Raw genomic sequence first — 19,877 nt, forward strand, 5'->3', positions numbered from 1 at the left:
CTCCTCTGCTCTTTTCTAATCACATAGCTAAGTCTCTGTCTGTCTGTGTGTCTGTCTCTCTGTCTGCTTGTGTGTGTACATATGTGTGTGTTTGCAGTGTGTCTGCTTGTACTACTATGGTATATGTGGAATATGGTACTTTGTAATGCTTTTACATCCTTTCTGAAACCCGGAGTTTCACTGTTTTCTCCACCGCAAAGTGCCTGAAAGTCAGGAAGCCGGCACCGTGTTACACAGGCAGCGTCTTGTCTTCAGAGCACTCTGCAGGGCTTCCACCTTCTGTCAGAACCCAAATTCCCCACCCAGCGGTGCCCTTATGTACCAATATTTGGCACTGATTGATTTAACGTGAATTAGTACTCCACAGTACTGATGTTATCCAGTCGGTACGCTTAAAAGTACACAGTTTGGTACCCAACACTAATAATCATAAATATCTGTACTGACCCTGTTACACTACATTTCTCATATTGTTTTGGGCACAAAAAAAGATTTGTTCAGAGTTGATTTTGAAATTGAAATAAAAATGGCTGAATGTCTTTGGCTTTATCTGTCTTTCACTAAATTCTTAGATAAAAGAGTCTATAGTTTGTGTTTTACCATCTCAGCTTTGCTCACTGTTTTTAGTGAAAGAGTTAAATAATTTCCATAGAAAGCAACAATAATAAAATCATTAGAATTTTCACACCACATGCCGTAAACGTGAGTACAAAATCTACAGTATATAGTTTTAGATGTCACAGTAATCAACAGAAATATGTTTAAATATGAATCCTAATTTTCTGCAAGAATCAAACTTCCTGCAAGGAAAAAAAAAGCATCTTAAATCTGCGGAGGGGAACCCAGTGGCTCAAATGTTGTGACTCAGTGCTCAGATTTAGGATTTCAGACCGATGCTGTGTGTTCCTGATATGAACACAGAGCGTCCTGCGGTGAATCACAACCTGTGCTCATATATCTGCTGTCATACAGTCCCAACAGTCCGTCCATTATTTAGAGCCTGTCTCTGTGGACATCACCTCCATCCTCTGTCTTCTGCTGTCCTTTTTAACAAGACGCAGATTGACTCCTTCAAGCTGTGCTGGATGATATAATAAGAATTACGTATGAAAACTTTCATAACCCCCACACACATATTCACACATAATTCCTCTCCTTTTACTCCTCTCCTCTTCTCCTTCAGTTTTCTGAAAGTCCTGCCCGTGGCGAACATGTGACTCTCTGAATGACATGTTTGACATTAATGATGTGTTGACATCCATGTCATCTTTTTGTTTTTTTAAAAAACATTATTTAATGACAAACACCTTGCGGCGTTCAGCCATCGCGCTCGTCTTCATGTTTGTGACATCGCTCGATGCCATCGGGTCGCAACGGCTTCGGAGTGCTGCCCTTTGACGTATTGGAAATTCAATCTGACACGCAGCACCGGGCCGATCCGCCCGGAGACGCGTTCATTGACCCGTTAATCGGTTCCAGGAACGCCGGGCCGGGTGTGTTGCCCAGAGAGCAAACGGGGTCGGCTCTGTTTAGAGTTTTGGGGAATCGACTGAATGTTTGAGGCCAACTGCAGGGTCAAACTGGGCCAAACAGTCGTTACTCATGACAGAAAGGGCAATTCAAGAAAGCAGCAACATCTTTTTGTATTTTTTCTTAGATAAACAGTTTGACTCATAGTGTGAGTAGTTGTCAGGTCCATACTTCAGATAAGGGTTAAGAGAAATTGATATCTACTTTTTTTGTTGTTTTTGAAGTCCATCAATGATTCAGATTGTATTAAGAACGATGATCCTTTTGTTTTTCAGAATATTAGCCAGAGAAATGCCAGCAAGCACTGGTGGTTATGTGTATACAGAAGTGCACAACCTGCACTGTTTTTGTATCTCAGACCTGAAGTCATAAATTTGTAGTTTCTTACCCTTTTCCACAGTTGCAGAAGTGTCCAGCTGATTTCACAGGCTGAGTAGTTAGGGCTGTCACAGCAACGGCAATATTTTTGTATTGGGATTTTTGTAAGCCATCCACCGGGGTTGGTAACCAGCTGCCTAAGCTATGTTCATATTTTTCCTTTTATTCATGGGATTGCTGCATTCACGCGATGTCACTCGTGCCAGCAGCGTGCCGAGGTGCTGAGCGTCTATTCTGCACTGAGTGCGGCAGATCTGCTGATTTTTATTTTTCTAAAATATATTTAACTTTGGGTTAAATGCCGCAGCCGCTTGTCAGCCTGTAATTTTTTTCCCGGCCATACAATTACAGTTGAGAAGAAGTTGAGATTACAGTTGGCTCACAGGGCTGTACCAACAATAATTTCAGTTCAATTTCAATTTTTAAAGTAGAAAAAAAAAACAGCGCTTCCCATGGATGCTTGGTCGGATTTGGATCTTGGGAATTTGAAGGCCAGGTTGATGCTTTGTCACTTTTCTTTGGCCATTCCTGAATAGTTTTTGCAGTGTGGCATTGCGTGTTGTCCTATTCACTTCACCAGTCTCTGGTTTTAATGTTTTGATGATCAGTAAAGAACCAAAAGCTCCCCTCAAGTTTAAACCATTGTTTTGAAAGACTTGCACAACTAATCTAGTTTTGATTTAGGAGTGACTTTTCTGCAGGACTGTGAAGTTTCCTTCTCTGTTGTCAAGGCAGGATGTTTGTAGAGGTTTGTTAGACCTAAGACATAATATAATATGAAACAAAACAAGAGTGATCCCATCAACTCCAGTTCAGCTACCTTAAAGTCCATTATGACGGCGTAATCGGGTTTAAGACCTAATCCTAAATACAAACATAAACACAGGGAGGCTGCTGCCAAGACAGAAGGAGAAAACCTACTGACAGTCCTCCTCAGACAGGAGAGAGAGCAGAAAGTGACGGTTTTTATTAGTATTATTACTTACTCTTTTATTGATGCTGCACTTCTGATGCAGTTTTCTTTTTTATGTACTTCTTTATTGTTTATAGAATGAGCGACTGTCTCTAGAGCTTTGTTGTTGTGTGGAAAATCAATAAAAATAAAAAAAAGAATCAAAAGTGTAACCATATCCCCCTTCCTAGCACACAGCAAGCAAACTTTGACTTAAATGCTTCTTGAACTATTTTAACAGTGAACTGAAGTTAAAGGAGCGTTTTTAAAATCTCTGATGGAGTCTGATCTTTTTTATACCATTTGTCGATGGTCATTTATTAATTTATTTATTATTTATTCATTTAGCAGAATGTCTTCATGATGCCGGTTTGATTTAATATTTGTTGTATTTTTCTTAATCAAGGCTGAAGAAAAAATTGCAGTTGCTGCAGTGCTGAAGTCTGGAGGTGATCATGTGCACTAATCCTGTTTGTGCTGTTTGTTTTGCTTTGTTTGTGTGTGCGTGTGCAGTTTGTGTGGCATCATTCCAGGTCTGAGCAGCGTGCTGCTGCCTCGTATGAACCCGTTTGTCTTGATCAACATGGCCGGAGCTCTTTCCCTCTGCATCACCTACATGCTCATAGAAATCAAGTAAGAACTCCCCTCTCTCTGTAGCAGCTAAACCCCCAAATTCACCACCAACATGTTGAACTTAGGACTGATTTTCTGTTTTCTGGGTGACGTCATGTTTCCATCGGTGCTGCTGGAAATTCCCTCTGGCTGCCTTAAACTTACCTGATCTTTATCTTCTCTGAACTTAAAATGTGTCCTGATGTTAAAAACTCCAGTGGAAAAGGAACACACAGAGACGCGACAGGAAATGAGACTTTTAAATTAATGGCAAAAGTGTCTTAATGGGACTTGAATCATTAAAAAGATGATGTAAAGGTTCTGTTAAATAATCACATGCTTCCAACAGCTCAGATTATGGAAAACAACTAAATATTTTGCCATAATTATGTTGACGAGAGGCCGATTTACATAACGATATCACTGAGTGACCAGTGTCCCAGACAGTCATTGAGTACACTCTGGGTTAGCCAAAATGTAAAAATAGCGTTAAATTTTGATCACATCAAATTATCTTCATCTGCAGAGGGAGCCCAGTTTTAGTGTTCAGATTTTTATTTTATTTTTTATTGTTATTTTTTATTGTTTAGAGTTCATTGTTGAACTTTTAAAAGTCAGCTGAGAAAACAGTCACACCACAAGCTCCTTTTATGTGCTTTTCTAGAGCTAATATATCATATTGCATAATCTTCATCCGTTTTTTTCAGCCAACATAGACAAGAAATCCTTGAAATCTACAGTTCAGTGACAACTGGGCAAAACTGAAGAAGATCATGTGATACAATCATACGTTTTCAGAACATCTGTTTATGGTGCCGTTTACTTTCTCAAAAATAGAAATGAAAAACTGTGACCTTTGGAGCAAAAGAAGCATGATCATAAATCAATATTTACCTTTGATCCATAATCTTAAAGATCACAAACCAAGTGAGGATTATTGTGTTTACTGACTAGTTTTAACGTCCTCATTCGGGGATCACAAGATGATATCACCTTAAAATATGGTAAAAAGTAACAGTATGTGTCTTTGTTGTTTCAGTTTAAACTGCTTTTAATGTTTAATTTTAGACTTAAAATCCTCTCAGTGTTTCTTTTATAGTCTTTTCTATCTCGTCTTTAAGCATTTTAATAGATATTCAGTAGATGTTGATGTCCTTTTCTGTGCTCAGTAACTATAACGCGGTTGACACGGCGTCAGCGGTTGCCATCGCGCTCATGACCTTTGGCACCATGTATCCCATGAGCGTCTACAGCGGCAAAGTGCTGCTGCAGGTAAGACAGACACGTCTTTTTTTGTTCATTCTGACTTTAAGGTGTCACATTAAGACATTAAGGCAATAATGATTATAATTTGTCCTCTCGGGTTCGCAGACGACGCCGTCTCACATCATTGGCCAGCTGGACAAACTGCTCAGAGAGGTGAGAGTTAGCACTAATATTATTTTTATTTAATAATTTAAAAAAAGCTTAACACATGGGGTTAATTTAATGTTTAATTCAGCATACTGTATGTTTGATTTAAATATAAAAGTATCATATCAATCTTTTTAATTTTTACTTTCTGTAGTGATTGCTGTTTTTATTTATCGCTGAATTTTTTTCTGTATTATTAATTAACTGTCTGTGAGCTAAATTACCCCTCAGAGACATTTAAGATTTGTTCAATCTGATATAAATGTGGTTAACAGGTAATACAAAACCCAATGTGTGTTCTCTCCAAAAACAGTCAATTACATATTTCAGAAGTAAATACGTTTTACTGTCTTAAATAATACTTAAATAATGATAGTAAATCATTTTTATTGCTTCTGTGTAAAGACTCAAGCTCAGTACAAATTCTTCAAGGTCGACTGGCCTTACTTAAAATAAAAACATGTACTGTTATTTTTTCAGTGATATAATTTGTGGCCTGTTGGCTTTACTCTTGATAATAAATTAAATTAAATAAATTTAAATTCTGCACAGTTATGCACACGTGCAGATCTTCAACAGGACTAGAAAACAAAGTTATTATTGTGAAACAAATATTTTGACTTCATTTGTTTGCTTATAGCCTAAAAACAACCAGCATGTGAAATATATGACACATTTAGTCATACTGGCTAATTGCCTCTCTTTATGTCCAATCAGGTGTCGACTCTGGACGGGGTGTTGGAAGTGCGAAACGAGCACTTTTGGACTGTCGGCTTTGGATCTCTGGTACGTTTTTCACCCAAACAACTAGAAACACATCCAAAAAATGTAAACAAAGCACTTTTTATATGATCCATATTTGTAACTGTTAGATAAAACCTGATTAAATTAAACAGTAGAGCTTTTTTCTATACTCTGAATCCAATGATTGTTGTTCAAGTCGTATTTTATTAAGATGTTTCTGCCAGTGATGGAGACTCGGCCCTTTGTTCGTTGATATATACAGTGTATTTGTATACAGCAGCTTCACTATTTCTCCAGAGACCAATCATCCACATAATAACCTTCCCTGACCCAAAGATTGTGATGTCTCAGTTAGTTTGAGGTGATTTTATTAACTTTATTCAATAAAAGGCTCCCTGTGAGTAACATGTAGGAGTAACAAGGTGAGTTGATACTGCAGTAGTTATGGTGCTCAAATTGTTGCACAAAATTGCAATTAATCCATTTACGAAAAAACAACCCACACACAGTGCACCTGAGGCTTTGAGGTTTGGGGTCTCGGGTCATGTGCCCACTTTGCCTGATTGCCTCAGAACAGAGATTGTTGATTTACACCTGATTTACAGCTCCCTGCATCTCTCAGTGTGGCTCTCCGTCCTGTTTCCTCTCGTCTCTCCCCCTCATTTCTTCCATCCTCCCATTAGTTTGTTTTCTTCATCTTTGTATTTGTTTCTAGAATCCCTCCTCCTCCTCCTCCCTCCCTCCTCAGTCTCGCTCTCCGCTCTCTGTCATTCGTCGGCTCGGAGTGACGATCTGCAGGGATTTGTTCACCCAGACGAAAAGAAGGAACAAGTCATTCATGCGGAGATATTCTCTCTCCCTTTCTCCAGTTTTTGGAGGGAACACTGTTGTTGTTGCTGTAGTCTGTGTCCTGTTGTCGTCGTCTGTGTTGCACGCTGTTGTAGCGACGGCAAACAAGCCCAGCTGGCTTTCAGGGCGACTGAGGTCCTTGGAAACAAACACACACACACAAACAAACACTGAGCAGACAGCGCACGCGCACACACACACACACACACACACACACACACACACACACACACACACACACACACACACCCCAACATCTGTCAGTCTTTTCACAGAAACACACTCAGCACTCAGAACTGAATACAAATAATTAATTGTGGCTAATTGAAGTGAACTGTTGTTGACCCTGAAGGTTAATTCTTGATGGAAATCGCAGTTCAAAAAAAAAAAAAGCACTTAACTGTGTGGCTGAAAGCTTTAGAAACACCAAATTAAAGGACTTTGTATTGGAATTTTTTTTTTTACACTGCATTGTCAGTTAGTTTGTTTTTTTTTTTTTTTTTTTTTTTTGACCAAAACTTTATTGGCTTTTTAAACAATTATAACATTAAACCAACAAAACAACCATAAAGAAACTGCAAGGATACATAAAAAAACAAACAAACAAAAAAAAAAACAAAAAAAACAAAAAAAAAAACAAAATATATATATATATACATACACACATACATACATACATATACATACACACCTACATACATATATATACATATATGTACATACATGCACATACACACACACATAATATACATTAATACATAGACATATACATATATATACATGCACACATACACATAGTTAATCAATGTCAGAGATCTGTGCTGTCAGAGATCCGTGCTGCCAGTTGCTGTGTCAGAGATCCACGCTGTCAGAGATCCATGCTGCCACCGGCTGTGTCAGAGATCGGCGCTGCCAGCCACCATGTCGGAGATCTGCACTGCCACCTGCTGTGTCAGAGATCTGCGCTGTCACCCGCTGTGTCAGAGATCCGCGCTGCCACCTGCTGTGTTGGGTGCTGCCAGCCACTGTGTCAGATATCCGCGCTGCCAGCCCCTGTGTCAGAAAGAGGCGCTGTTGGAGATCCATGCTGCCACCCGCTGTGTCAGAGATCTGCACTGTTTGAGATCTGCGCTGCCAGCCGCAATGATAATTATTTTGCAAAACTGAATATCATGAAACAGTGATATTTTCTCCGACAGTTATTACTGTAAAATCACATATCATTGTAACCCTATTTCATAGTTATTTTCTTCCATAAATGATTCACTTCAGTATCAGTATTCAAAGCTGTAGCAACATGTGCTTCCAAGAACCAAACAATGTTTGACAAAAAAAAAGTATTTTCTTTGAAAGAGAAGTAAATTTTTCTTTTAGCAGTCTTGTGTGTTAAAGTTGTTGTATGGGTTTGATGATCTTCTCTGAAGTTGCACTAATAATGTCATCACTCAAACTGCTGCTTCCAATGTGGCTGTTTTTTAGTCAACACATAAAAAAAAGAGAAAACATGAGTTTTTTGTCCTTGGATTATTTAATTTTGGAAGCAGATAAATTAGCGGACCTTAAAAAAAAACAACAGAGTCTTGTTTTAATTAAGCCAACCTTCAAATATTGATTTGAAAATTAAAAAGTAAAGACTGGGTTGTGTGTTTTATGTAAGCCTGCGTGGTCGTTTCCAAATTCAGCACTTAAATATTTCACAGGAATTTTAATCATGATTTTTGTTATTTTTTGCAAATGAGTGGGTGTTTTTTTTAATGTGTTTATGAAATAATAATTTGGTAGAAGGATGTGGTAAGTGTGTCATGTTATGCAAATGAATCCCTATGTCTCTTTTTTTAAAATCACTGATGTTGGCATTAGTCACTTTGCGTGTGCGTGTGTATGTGTGTGTCTGTGTCTTTCTGTGTGTGTGTGTGTGTGTGTGTCTGTGTCGCTGTCTGTGTCTCTGTCTGTGTGCGTGTGTGTGTGTCCTACTTAGTGCTGCCTGCAGGTGGAGCAGCGTCCTGTGTTTACATCGACCCTGCTTGCCGCTGCGTTTGTTGTTGTTTGTATTTATGTTATCGATGCTGCTGCTCTTGTTGTTGTTGTTGAGACTGATGCTGCTGCAGTTACACAACTGTTGGTTGTTGGCCCACTGCTAACAGAGCAGCTGTCCAAACTGATTTGACCCTCTGACTGCACTTCTGCCCCACGGGGGACTCTGTCTCTGTGTGTGTCCGTGTCTGTGTTTGTGTGTGTCTCTGTCTCTGTGTGTGCTGCTCTGTCCTTTTGAGGTCTGAATATTCCCACGTAGATGGTAAAATTATCAAACGAGGACAAAATGAGGCCCTCCGTTCGGTGTTTTAAGGTCAGATTTAGAAGTTAGTAGGCTGAGTGTTGAGGTGAGACGAGCTGTGATTAAGGTTGCTGAGTCATCGCGATGTTTATTTACCCAGCTGTTGGAGGGAAGGCATCATGACTGGCAGATAAATGCGATAAGAAAACAGAAAAAAAGGATGGAAGAAAAAAATGTAACTAATAAAAGAATACAAATCAGACATCTATTGTGTAAGAAATAAAAATGTACAGAAATATATAAAAAATATGTGCACAAGAATCCCATACTCCTCCCCTGATTTAATTAAAATCAGTTATTAAAAAAGAAAATTACAGTTTGTTTCAGACATGTTTTCCAGTCGAATGTCTCGTGCTTTGACAGGATGCAGCCACTTCTATTTTAATTATTATTTTAATTCAGTTCAGCGTACATAACCACAGAGATGTCTGAGTGCTGCCAAAACGTACTTTACACAGTGATCCATAACTTCACTACAGCTTAACAGTATAATTAGGGATAAATGTTGAAAATGAGCTGCACACTCTCTGTGCAACACATCGGTTTCATACTCTGCATTGGATGTTAAACTGCATCGTCCCTATTAAATTAAAACAAATTAATTTTTTTGTTCTTTCACATGTATCTTTTTTGGGTCATTAACTTTCTTTTTTCTTTTTTTTATTTTGTTTTGTATTTTACTAATTTTCAGCTATTTTTCTTCTACTTTTCTCGCTAATTTTTGGGTCATTTTTTCTTTTGTTGCTCATTGTCATTTCTGTGTTTTTGAAAAAAATCAAGGCAATTTCCTCTGGTTTCAAACTGTAAAAAAAAAATGTAAAAAATGATGGGTCTTTGAAAACTTTGGGAAAAATTGGAAACTTTGTCCATGAAAATATGTGGGAACCCCTATTTAAAATCTAAATCATATTTTAATAATTAACCTTGTGCCCTCTCGGCATTCTCCCTCTCTCCCCTCTCTGTTTCAGGCCGGCTCCGCACACGTTCGTATCCGTCGTGACGCCAACGAACAGCTGGTTCTGGCTCACGTCACCAACCGGCTGCTGCCGCTGGTCTCCACGCTGACCGTCCAGATCTTTAAAGATGACTGGACCAGGCCGCTCCTCACCGGGGCCCTCTCCTCCTCCTCCGCCTCCTCTGTTCCCCCTCTGGGTCCTGAAAGCTACGGCGCTCTGTCCTCCTCCTCCTCCTCTCTGCCTCCTCTGCTCTCGTCCTCAGGAGTAGACATGGACCCACTGACCTCCACGCCCTCCAAACCCAGCAGCCCTCCTCCAGAGTTCGCCTTCGACACACCGGGAAGGAATGTGCAGCCGGTGGTCCTTCCTGCTCCGGGACACCACACCCACAGGCCGTACGGAGGTCTGGGACTCGCCTACGGAGCGTCTCCTTACACAGGAATGCTGAGTCAGGGTCTAGCACGGCCCGGCGGCGGGCTGGGACTGGGTGCGCAAGGTCTTGGAGCAGGGTTTGGACTGGGTGTGACTGGGAGCGGGATGCCGTCCTCTCAGAGCTACAGGACTGCCTTCGGAGGGTCAACGGCGCCGCTGCGGTTTGGAACCAGCAACCCTCTGGCTTCACAGGCGCAGTACAGACAATACCGACCCTGATTGTGCCGCGCTAGAACTGTGATACTTTGAAGGTCAAGTTTCTCCAGTCCTCGGTTCAGATATTTGAAACTCTGATGAGATTTATTCCCTGTCCAGGCCGGATGGCAGACGCTACAGCATTTACTCCCAGTGTGACAACAAGATGGTAACTTCAGATTAAGATCTTGTAGTGTGAGTCTCCCCTGGCCTCAGAGGAGAGGCGGCGAGTACGTTATGGTATTTATTCTGTTGACAAAAGGACCAAGAGCTTGACTGAGGTTGAATTTGGTGTTTTTTTTATTTTGTCAGGATCTTGGGAAACAGCCTCACTGTCGGGATGACAAGAAGCAGAGTGTCTATACTTATTTTTACGGTTATTTTGTAACAGTTATGGCTGTAAGGAATTTTTTTGGGGGGGGGGCAACATCATCAAACATTCCTGGTGAGAGAAAATAAAATCTTTAATTTAACTGAATTCCAGCGTTACATTTTAAATGTCATTTAAGGGCACTAAAATCCGACATATTTCACAGAAGAACTGGTTTCCAGCTCCTCCAACACAAACATTACAAGCAACCAGTAGTCAGGAGGTCAAAGGTCAGAGGTGACAGCACTCAGATGACAGTCAAGCTGATGTAAGTCGAAAAAAAGCGAAGATAAAAGAGTAACTCAATCAAATTTAGGGAGAAAATGGAGGTGATCAAGAAGACAGTAGCTCTTAAGTGTATCTAAGTATGTGAATGTTTCATGGCCATTTAACCCAGATTAAAACACAGAATATTATGCTTCAAACCAAACCTTTGTTTGTAATTTGCAGCTGATCATCTACTATAAAATTTGGGATAAAACTCTTTTTTTTTTTTTCATAGTAGCTTAAATTTCAGTATTTGGACTGCAGGAGTGCTGCTGCAGACACAGATACAGAGAGTGAATTAATCTTTTTCCAAAAAAGCATGTATAGGCCTTAAACTAACAATTGAGCAGATTATTTTTTAATCTATCAATTCATCATTTGGTCTATCGTGTCAGAAAATCACAATACCCAAAGCATGGCATATTACCAAAAGTCCAAAATTAAAGATTTTCAATTTACCATCAAATCCAAAAAAGAAATCTTCAAATTTGGGACATTCCAACTTGCAGTTATTTTATTTTATTTTATTTTATTTTATTTTATTTGCATTTTTGCTTGAAAAATGTTTTAAAAGAGTAAAAATAATCATTCTGCAGGGTGTATCTTATCTTAAAACAGCACATTTTTTGTTTCCTGCATGTATTCAGCAGCAGCTCTGCAGACAAATTTCTCATCTGTCCTCTAAACAATTACATCTCCTCAGGTCAAATTTCGAGGATTTTAGGAAAAAGCTGGACGACATGATGAAACGTGGAGCCTTTCTGTAAAGAGTACCATTTCATGTTCTAAACTGGGAGTTTGTAGTTGTCTGTGATTTTGATGATTATGTATGTTTTTAATCTGAACTCGGGCTGGGTGTCATAAAGGTACTTTATAGATATTAGTTTCTGACGGGTCACACGTTTTTGGTGCCTTTCTCTCATTCAGGGAATCAAAAAAAAAACCTTGAAAGACATAAAAATGTTTAATCAGAACTGAAATATCAAACATATGTAAAGTAAAACAATTGAATGATATTCCACAACAGCCAAAGGTACGGTTATGTGTCGGAGAAATGTACGTAAATAGAGTAAACAAAGAACGGCGTTAATTGAAATCTTTATTGACACTCAGCCCTAATGAGAAATGTTCCATGTGAGTTTATTTAAAAAGAGACTGGGATTGTGTTATTAAAACACAGGTCATGATTTTTTTTTCTCATCATTTGTCCTGCAGTCCTCCTCCCATCTGTGACATGGCCTGCAGTTAAAAAAAAAAAAAAAAGAAAATACATCATTCCTGATGCTTTTTGGTTGTCAAGGTGTGAAAAAGTGTATTTGTTAACAGCTGATGTCACTGTGAGCCGTCAGGGCATTATGCATTATGTTGTGTGAGTGTGTGTGTCCGTCTGTTCACAGCCAATCTTGCAAATTACTGGACCAGCCTCATGTTTTTTGTGCACATGTATGTCTGTATGTTTAAGGACCCTTTGTGGCTGCAGTGATTTGTGATTGTTTGAAACCTGTGTTATTGACAGTTTGACAGCCATTAGGAGCCACAAGTTTTCTGTGCATTGGCTGGACTAAAAACAGCAAGCCTTACATACATAATAAGACATAATTTGGCCCTTTTCATAACGCAGAATATCTGCAAATTAATTCCAAACCCGATTTGTTACAATCAACTAAAACTAGGCACAATACAAGATCATTTAGTCCACGTTTTTGTTTTTTTCTTGCCATTTTTACTGTAAGGGAGCAGAGAAGGACTCTTCCACAGGGCGCCGTTTTTTATGGTTTGATTAAATAAACGAACCGTGTATTCTGAGAGCCTTCTGAAACTTGCCGCCGCACGTCTGCTGAGATCACAGATGCGGTCCAGAGTGGCTATAATCTGCCTGCCGGACAGAAATCTGCACTTCGATGAGTGCACTTTTTAATTTTTTTCTGATTTGAATTTTGACACTTTCATGTAGCATAAAGTCAGGAATTGTAGGTCTCTTGAATGTGGTCAAAATTGTGCATTGTTGCCATGACCACACCCAGCAGTGATGTCACAGGGTCCTGGAGTACACCTGTGACATCACTGCAGAAAGGTGAGTTGAACTCCAGGACATCAGTGAAAACATTTGTGGCTTCTAACTGAAGGCAGAGAAACAGATAAGTTTCGAGTTTATTGAGCCTTCATAGTGAATGTGTCACATTGTGCTAATTTAAGTCAAAATTAGAAAAAGGGAAGATGATGCAGATGCTGTTTCCACATTTTGTACACTCCACAGTTAATAATTTAATGTTTTCTGAGGAAACCCTCAGTTGCCTCTCTGTGATCCATTTGCTTTTCCAGGCGTCACAGATCTTCTTCAGTGTGTGAGTCTTTCTGCTCCTGCAGCGTCTCCTCGCTCCCTCAAGGCATGATGGGAAACCTCTCCTCCTCATCGTGTCCTGACCTGACCTCCTGCGACCTTCTGACCTCACAGCAGCTGCTGTAAAGATGAAACTCCCGTCTCCGTTTACAAAGCTGATAAGCAAGTAAGTACATCAACTCAGGGGCTGTAAGGAAGGGTCGAACACAACTAACTGAGTATTATTTACCAAATCTGCTCCTTTTTGCTGTGAAAAATACCTGCGAGAACATGGGATGTTTGACATGAGTGCTCCTGTGTATTCCCACATTAAAGAATATTGTATGCACTTAAACAAAGACACGTTCTCCAAACATGAACACTTCCACACAGCTGCTCTTTCAAAGATAATCTCACCTTAAGCTGCTGTTGAAATACTACTGTGGCATCTTTTGAATAGTTTAAAGCATAAAATGTCAGTTTACAGCTCTGCCATGTGGCAAATTATGTTTTAAATGAAAACAAACAAAAATCTGTAAATGAAAAAGGCCAGAAGAAAGCACAGATATTGCAACTAAACACCAGAGAACAATACTTTGAATTATAAACAACAGAAACAACATGCTACAATGGTTGAATAGATAGAGAATAGATCAAATAATGCTTTTGAGTTTCTAATGTGGTCTTTCACCTCAGAGATTCTGTACTACTCATAATCTGTGGTGTATAAAAGAAACATCAGAAAATTAGAATAAATATCATTTTATGATTAATTATCTTAAGTTCTGTGCCGAAAATCAAACTTAAGGGGTGACTTTTAGTTTACCTGGTGGGAGAGTGCACCTCGTATAGCCTGAGCCTTGGTTCAAGTCCGACCTGATGCCCTTTCCTACATGTCAGTCCTTTCTTTGCCAACCTCCCTGCATAACAAACTGTCCTATGAATAATTAATTTTTTAAAAACAAACTTATACTTCCATAAGCATATAGTTTAAAATTTGACCATTCACTATCTTTAAGCTCTGTTTTTGGTCTCCACCAACTCCTGAGAGCTAACTGTGTCTGTCAGCTCTTTGCTGCTGAGCCGGTAGTATACAGTGGATTTTTACAGTGTTTTCTCTGAAAACAGTGCTATGAGAGCGCTGAGAGTCAACCAGAATGGTAAAATTGTGGGTCGGTCCCGGGATGGACCGGCCATCCAGTGCACCGGTAACAGTATGAGTGGGCTATTGAGCCTTTTTGTCCTTTTTGTCCTCCATAAAACAGGTTGATTGGCACATTAATTTTTTATTTAACTGAGAGTGAGCTGGCCACACCACTTCGAGGAAGCCACAGGCCAAACAGACTGCAGACTTTGCAGACCCTTTCAGTGACTTGCCCCTCAGAGTTAACTCTGTCAGAGGCTCAGGGGACAGCATTGTGGCTGCATCTCGACTCCCTTTTGTCTCTCGTCGTGCACAAGCAGGCTGTTGGGAGACGTGTGCCTTTAGAGCTTTCTTCCAGAAATCCCTCTCCTGGTTAAGTTTACAAAAAAGGTCATGCTTTTGATTAAAAAAGGTTTCTGCTGAAAGGACTTTCACCATGATCAGGTAATTTTGTCACAAGCCGGTCATAATGTAAGCCTGTGAAGCCGAGGGGAGCTGAGTGTGACTTGTGTTTACAGAGAGAAAACCAAAAAGCAGCTCCACCAAAGCATTCAGTAAGAAGAGAGCGTCAGATATCAGCCCATTGAGCTCATTTGGACGCCTCTTTTGGCAAACGGCACAGACCCAACAATGTTCCTGTTCTCTTTCAGCCACACGCTGCCCCGCTTGCATAATAATGTATGACACACTTTAGCAACTTTGCAGCGTCTGGTCATTATTTTGTCCCCTGCAATCATGTTATTCTTTTGGCCCGCTGTTCGCCGCCCTCGCATCCTCATCAGCCCAGAAAATATTCAAATGAATGGGCGGCGCTGCGGGCCGCCGTGTGAGGCTGAGGTGAGGAGACAGCTTCGAGTCCAGCGGAGTCGCAACTTGTTAGGAGGCCAACAGACTCCTGACCCTGTTACTGAAGGACCCGCCTGGTCTCCCAAAACCACTAATAGGCCCAAGTTCCTGTTGTTTTTCCGGACCAGTACTCATTGATCACTGGGTTTGTTTAAAATCTAACGAGGGGAAGAAGATCAGCCGCATTTTCCCACTGAGGGAAGCGCTCTGTTTTCCCAGGAGTTTAGTCGGGTAACGAGGTGGATGTTCACAGCTTTGTTCCAAAATGTGACAAAGATGCAGCGACGGTGGAAGTGCCAAACATTGCCGGATGCTCACTGGAAGAACACTTGAACTGCTGCTCCCTCTCCAAGAGAAATTAAAGCTGCACTGTGAGATTTTCTGTTTGCACTCAGTGCTTCTCACCAGGAGTCAGCGTGTGTCGCAAATTTTATTCAGGCTTTCCTTCCTTCATCAAAGTTTAGCAAAACATATTGTTTCATCTATGTTTTGCTCAGTTGTGAGCTTTTTTCTACACAATTTCTTGAAATATTTCTCAAAGCGTTTCTTGAAGCATTTACCTCATTAACTTCAATAAAATAGTGTGAAACTTATCATGTGACCCACATGGCTACATGCTCATGTGCACAAGATGTTAAAAAACAGGGACCTGGAAAACACTGTCCATGTACGTTTTCGTGGTTTTGAGCTCCTTTTTTCCCTGTCCCATTAGATACCATGGCGGGCTGTGGAAACACAAGCTTTACATTTTCAGATACTTTCACTTCTTCCGCAGATCCTTGAAAAATCTTGAAAAGCATTGAATTTAGAGGTCTTGAAAGAAGGCCTTAATTGGTATTAAGATGATTTTTCTTTAAAGAGTCTTAAAAATGGAGAATGGGACTTGATGAATCTTTTTTTCTGACATCACTTTGTAAAATCTCAAAATACACTAAACAAAAATTTAAGTGCCACACTTTTGCTTTTGCATCCATTTTTCACACATTTAAGTTATGCACACACATGCGCACACACAGCGCTCTCCCACCCAAACAGCAGCTTCCCATCGTTCATCCCGAAACCTGTTTAAGTGCCTCGTCTGAAGAATTTCATTTCCTCTCCAAAAGAGGATAATCCGCCCTCTGTTTTTGTTCTGTGGCTTTTGGAAGAGATTTTGAACAAACAATCAAAGAAGTACTTTGCCCTCGCAGCTTAGCAAGGCTTCTGCTCCCTGAGCGGTGAATGTGCTCGACGGCCCTAAGCCTCTAGAAAGGTCCCCTAGCATTTTGAAGTTCAGAGCCGCGGCATTTGTATTAGTGTTGACTTCACATGCTTGTTACAAAACAAATGGGGTAGAGCCTTTGTAATCTGCGCTGAAAATCCCTGAAAATGAATGAGATCTGCGCAGCGTCTCAACTTTCTGGGTCAGTCTGACACAGCTGGTTCACACTGCTGAGGTCAGCGCACACGCTGCAGAGACACCGCGGGTCACATGTAACCCGACTGTCAGTCTCCTGTCCAAAAAAAGACAGTTCACTATATTTTCGTGAATGCAGTTTGTATTTGCGTTGTGTTTATTTTGCTGTAGATAATAGAACGAGTGCAGCATTTTGGGGAAAGTTTTTATAAGAAAATTACAGTCAGCAGGCCAGTGTTTCAAATTCATATTACAGCTATTGGCTCTTGATTATCAGGCTCCTTCCAACAATGATCATACAAATGTACAAACAATTTTTTAAAAGAAATCTAGGAAATTAAAAATATAATCTAATATGTAGCTTCACTGAGCCATTTTTCTTTTTTTCCCAAAATGAGTCAAGCTCTAATCTAGGTGGGTTTGAATATTTACTAATATCTTACCCATTTTTGGGCCATTTCTTGTTAAGTTGCACGTTGCCCTCTTTTCATGTATTTGACAGAAATCAAGCCAAATTGCTCAGGTTGATTTAGCAGCCCTAAGCAACATCTTTATATTTAATATCTGTTTGCTGCATGTTAAACACCTCCACTCTTATCACTTTTTTTCTCTTATTGATGTCCTAAAAACCACTGGAAGACACTCTGAGCCTCATGTGTGGTTTTTCAAGCAGCACCAGTTGCCTCTGCCTCCTCCTCCGTCTTCCTCCCTCGCTCTCTCTGTTTTGACTCGACCTGTCAGCTGCCTCAAAACAACACATGAGGCCTGGTGGCGATCAGCGAGCTGCTGTATCTGAAGAAACGCAGGTTCTTGACTTTGAGGGTTGTTTGATGTGGGTTGCGATTGGTTCCTACATCAGATGTTACACTTCCTAGTCTGTTTTTAATATCACTTTAATTCATCTTTTAACAGCAACTTAACTACTAAACTAAATCTTCTTCACTGCTCTAAAACAGTAGTTGCTGGTGGCTGCACAATTGATTTACGCAGTTTTGCTCAGGCGTGAAACAACTTTAAAACTACTTTAAAGTTTAGAAAAAAAATCTGTGGTATCCAATCTGTGCACAGACTTGCGTACTTGCCGTTACTGATCCAGCATTTTTGGAGTCATTTCTGATACTAGTATTGCAGCAGTTCTAGTATAAATAAATGCAGTTTGGTACTGACAGCAGTGTCAGTCAGGTCACCCTTGGCCGTGCTAATTGGAGCAGAAAACTGAGGGGGCGGAGCCTGTGACATCATTGACGTCTGGCTCCTCCAATAGCCTTACAAAAGGGACCGTTTCAGTAATTGTTAATAATGTTTGATATACACAGCTGCACCAGCGTCCATAGGAAGCAGGAATCACTGTGTTAAACTGTGTGTGTGTGTGTGTGTGTGTGTGTGTGTGTGTGTGTGTTGTGTAACGTTGGCAGTGAACACTGTGTTCAGACAGGCAGGATCACTGCATCTGTTTACAGCGACCTGCAGATTAGATCAGACCTCACACTTCAAATAGAGACTAATCCAAAACACACATACACACGCAAATGCGCGCACACACACACACACACACACACACACACACACACACACACACACACACACACAGAGTCCTGCGGGAACATTAAAGTCAGCAACATAATCCGAGTTCAAACACTTAAATCAGTTGTAATCATAGAAGCGGTGTGTGTCTGACATCCTATCAACAACACACACTTTATCTACATTCTCTATAAAGGACACAACAAATGTCAGTTTAGGATCACACACACACACACACACACACACACACACTCCCTCTAAGTCCCAGTTTTTTATGGTTTTTTTTCTCTGTTGGGATGTAAAACCAAAAGACAGGCATCAGTCAAGTTATGTCTAACAGTGGTGGAAATTAAGGAAGTCTGTTTACTCAAGGACTGTATGTACAATTTTGAAGTACTTGTACTTTACTTTTGTATTTCCATTTCTTGCTACTGTATACTTGCACTACACTACATCTCAGAGGTAAATATTGTACTGTTCATTACATTTATTTGATAATTTATACTAATGTGCCTGATTATGTTGCTATTGTATATAATAATAATAATGATAATAACTTGATATATATTTATACTTTATAAAATCACATTTAAAAATAGAGTTTAAAAGTACTTTGACAAACAAAACAAAAGCAGAAATGAGACACACAGACAACAATACAACAACAGAGAGCCAAACAGTCCTACTGAGCCCAGGTGAGACAAAATTTGGATCAATCCAAGATGCAAAATGTCAATAAAATAATACAAACAAAAAGACCAAAAACAACAAAAGCAATAAAACCACAAATAAAAGAAAACAAAAGAAATTAAACATAAATTAAATAGGTAAAATAAATAAAAACAATCACATAAAAGCAAGTCTACAAAAATGAGTTTACAAAGTGATTTTAAATAAGTGGCTGGTTATTATATTTACCTGCACCTCCCCCCACCTAAAGCATCCTGACTCAGTGTATCACAAAGCGCCTCATTAAGGATGATACATTTTTCATGCATTGTTGCATCTTATTGAAAAAGGCGGGATCCTTCTTAACAGACAGAAGGGAGCAGCATTGTACAGTATGTTTATTTACATTGCATGACTGCAAAAACTGCCTAGTTACCTGTAATTAAATGGATTTTTGTCTGGTAACTGACCTACACAGAATAGTCAAATTGGTGATGTGAAAAGAAAAAAAAAATATATATATTTTTTTTTTAAGTCGGGCATGCATATGTGTTTACCACCACTACCAGTTACCTAAAAGTAGCATGATTAGTTGAATTAATTCTACCCGTGTGCAGTCTGAGTACATACACACCTGCAGCACCACCAAGAGAGCGGTGTTATATAAACTAAGGAGCTCTTCAGACCAGATTCCAATTTCAAAAAATAATCTAAAACTTTAAACTTCCTGTTGAGCGCCATTAAACCAATTGCACTGTAGAACTTTTGTAATTTTCAGCTCAGTTTAAGTGCTGCAGAAGAAGAAAATATCTTCAAAAAAATACCTTAAATCCTTCTGTCTGGTCAGTTGAGGATCCAGACAAACAGCAGTAACTATGTGATGTGTGTCAGGGGTCAGAGGTCGCAGACGGGGTCTAACATCAGACTCAGGTCAGTTGTGATGAT

At 39.8% G+C, this 19,877-nt stretch overlaps 1 protein-coding gene across 2 annotated transcripts in view; it reads left to right on the top strand.

Annotated features, from left to right (window-relative positions):
* slc30a6 (solute carrier family 30 member 6) overlaps positions 1–12,839 on the top strand; it is a 60,516-nt gene extending 47,677 nt beyond the window's left edge. For both annotated transcript variants that reach the window (XM_042501993.1, XM_042501994.1), the window contains exons 11-15: positions 3,374–3,493; positions 4,642–4,744; positions 4,844–4,891; positions 5,603–5,671; positions 9,782–12,839. In XM_042501993.1, coding sequence (XP_042357927.1) covers positions 3,374–3,493; positions 4,642–4,744; positions 4,844–4,891; positions 5,603–5,671; positions 9,782–10,420 — 979 coding nt within the window. In that variant the 3' untranslated portion in view covers positions 10,421–12,839. The remainder of the gene's footprint in view (positions 1–3,373; positions 3,494–4,641; positions 4,745–4,843; positions 4,892–5,602; positions 5,672–9,781) is intronic.
* Positions 12,840–19,877: the final 7,038 nt, after the last annotated feature.

The sequence above is a fragment of the Plectropomus leopardus genome, chromosome 15 (genome assembly GCF_008729295.1).
Source record: "Plectropomus leopardus isolate mb chromosome 15, YSFRI_Pleo_2.0, whole genome shotgun sequence".
NCBI classification, from domain to species: domain Eukaryota; kingdom Metazoa; phylum Chordata; class Actinopteri; order Perciformes; family Serranidae; genus Plectropomus; species Plectropomus leopardus.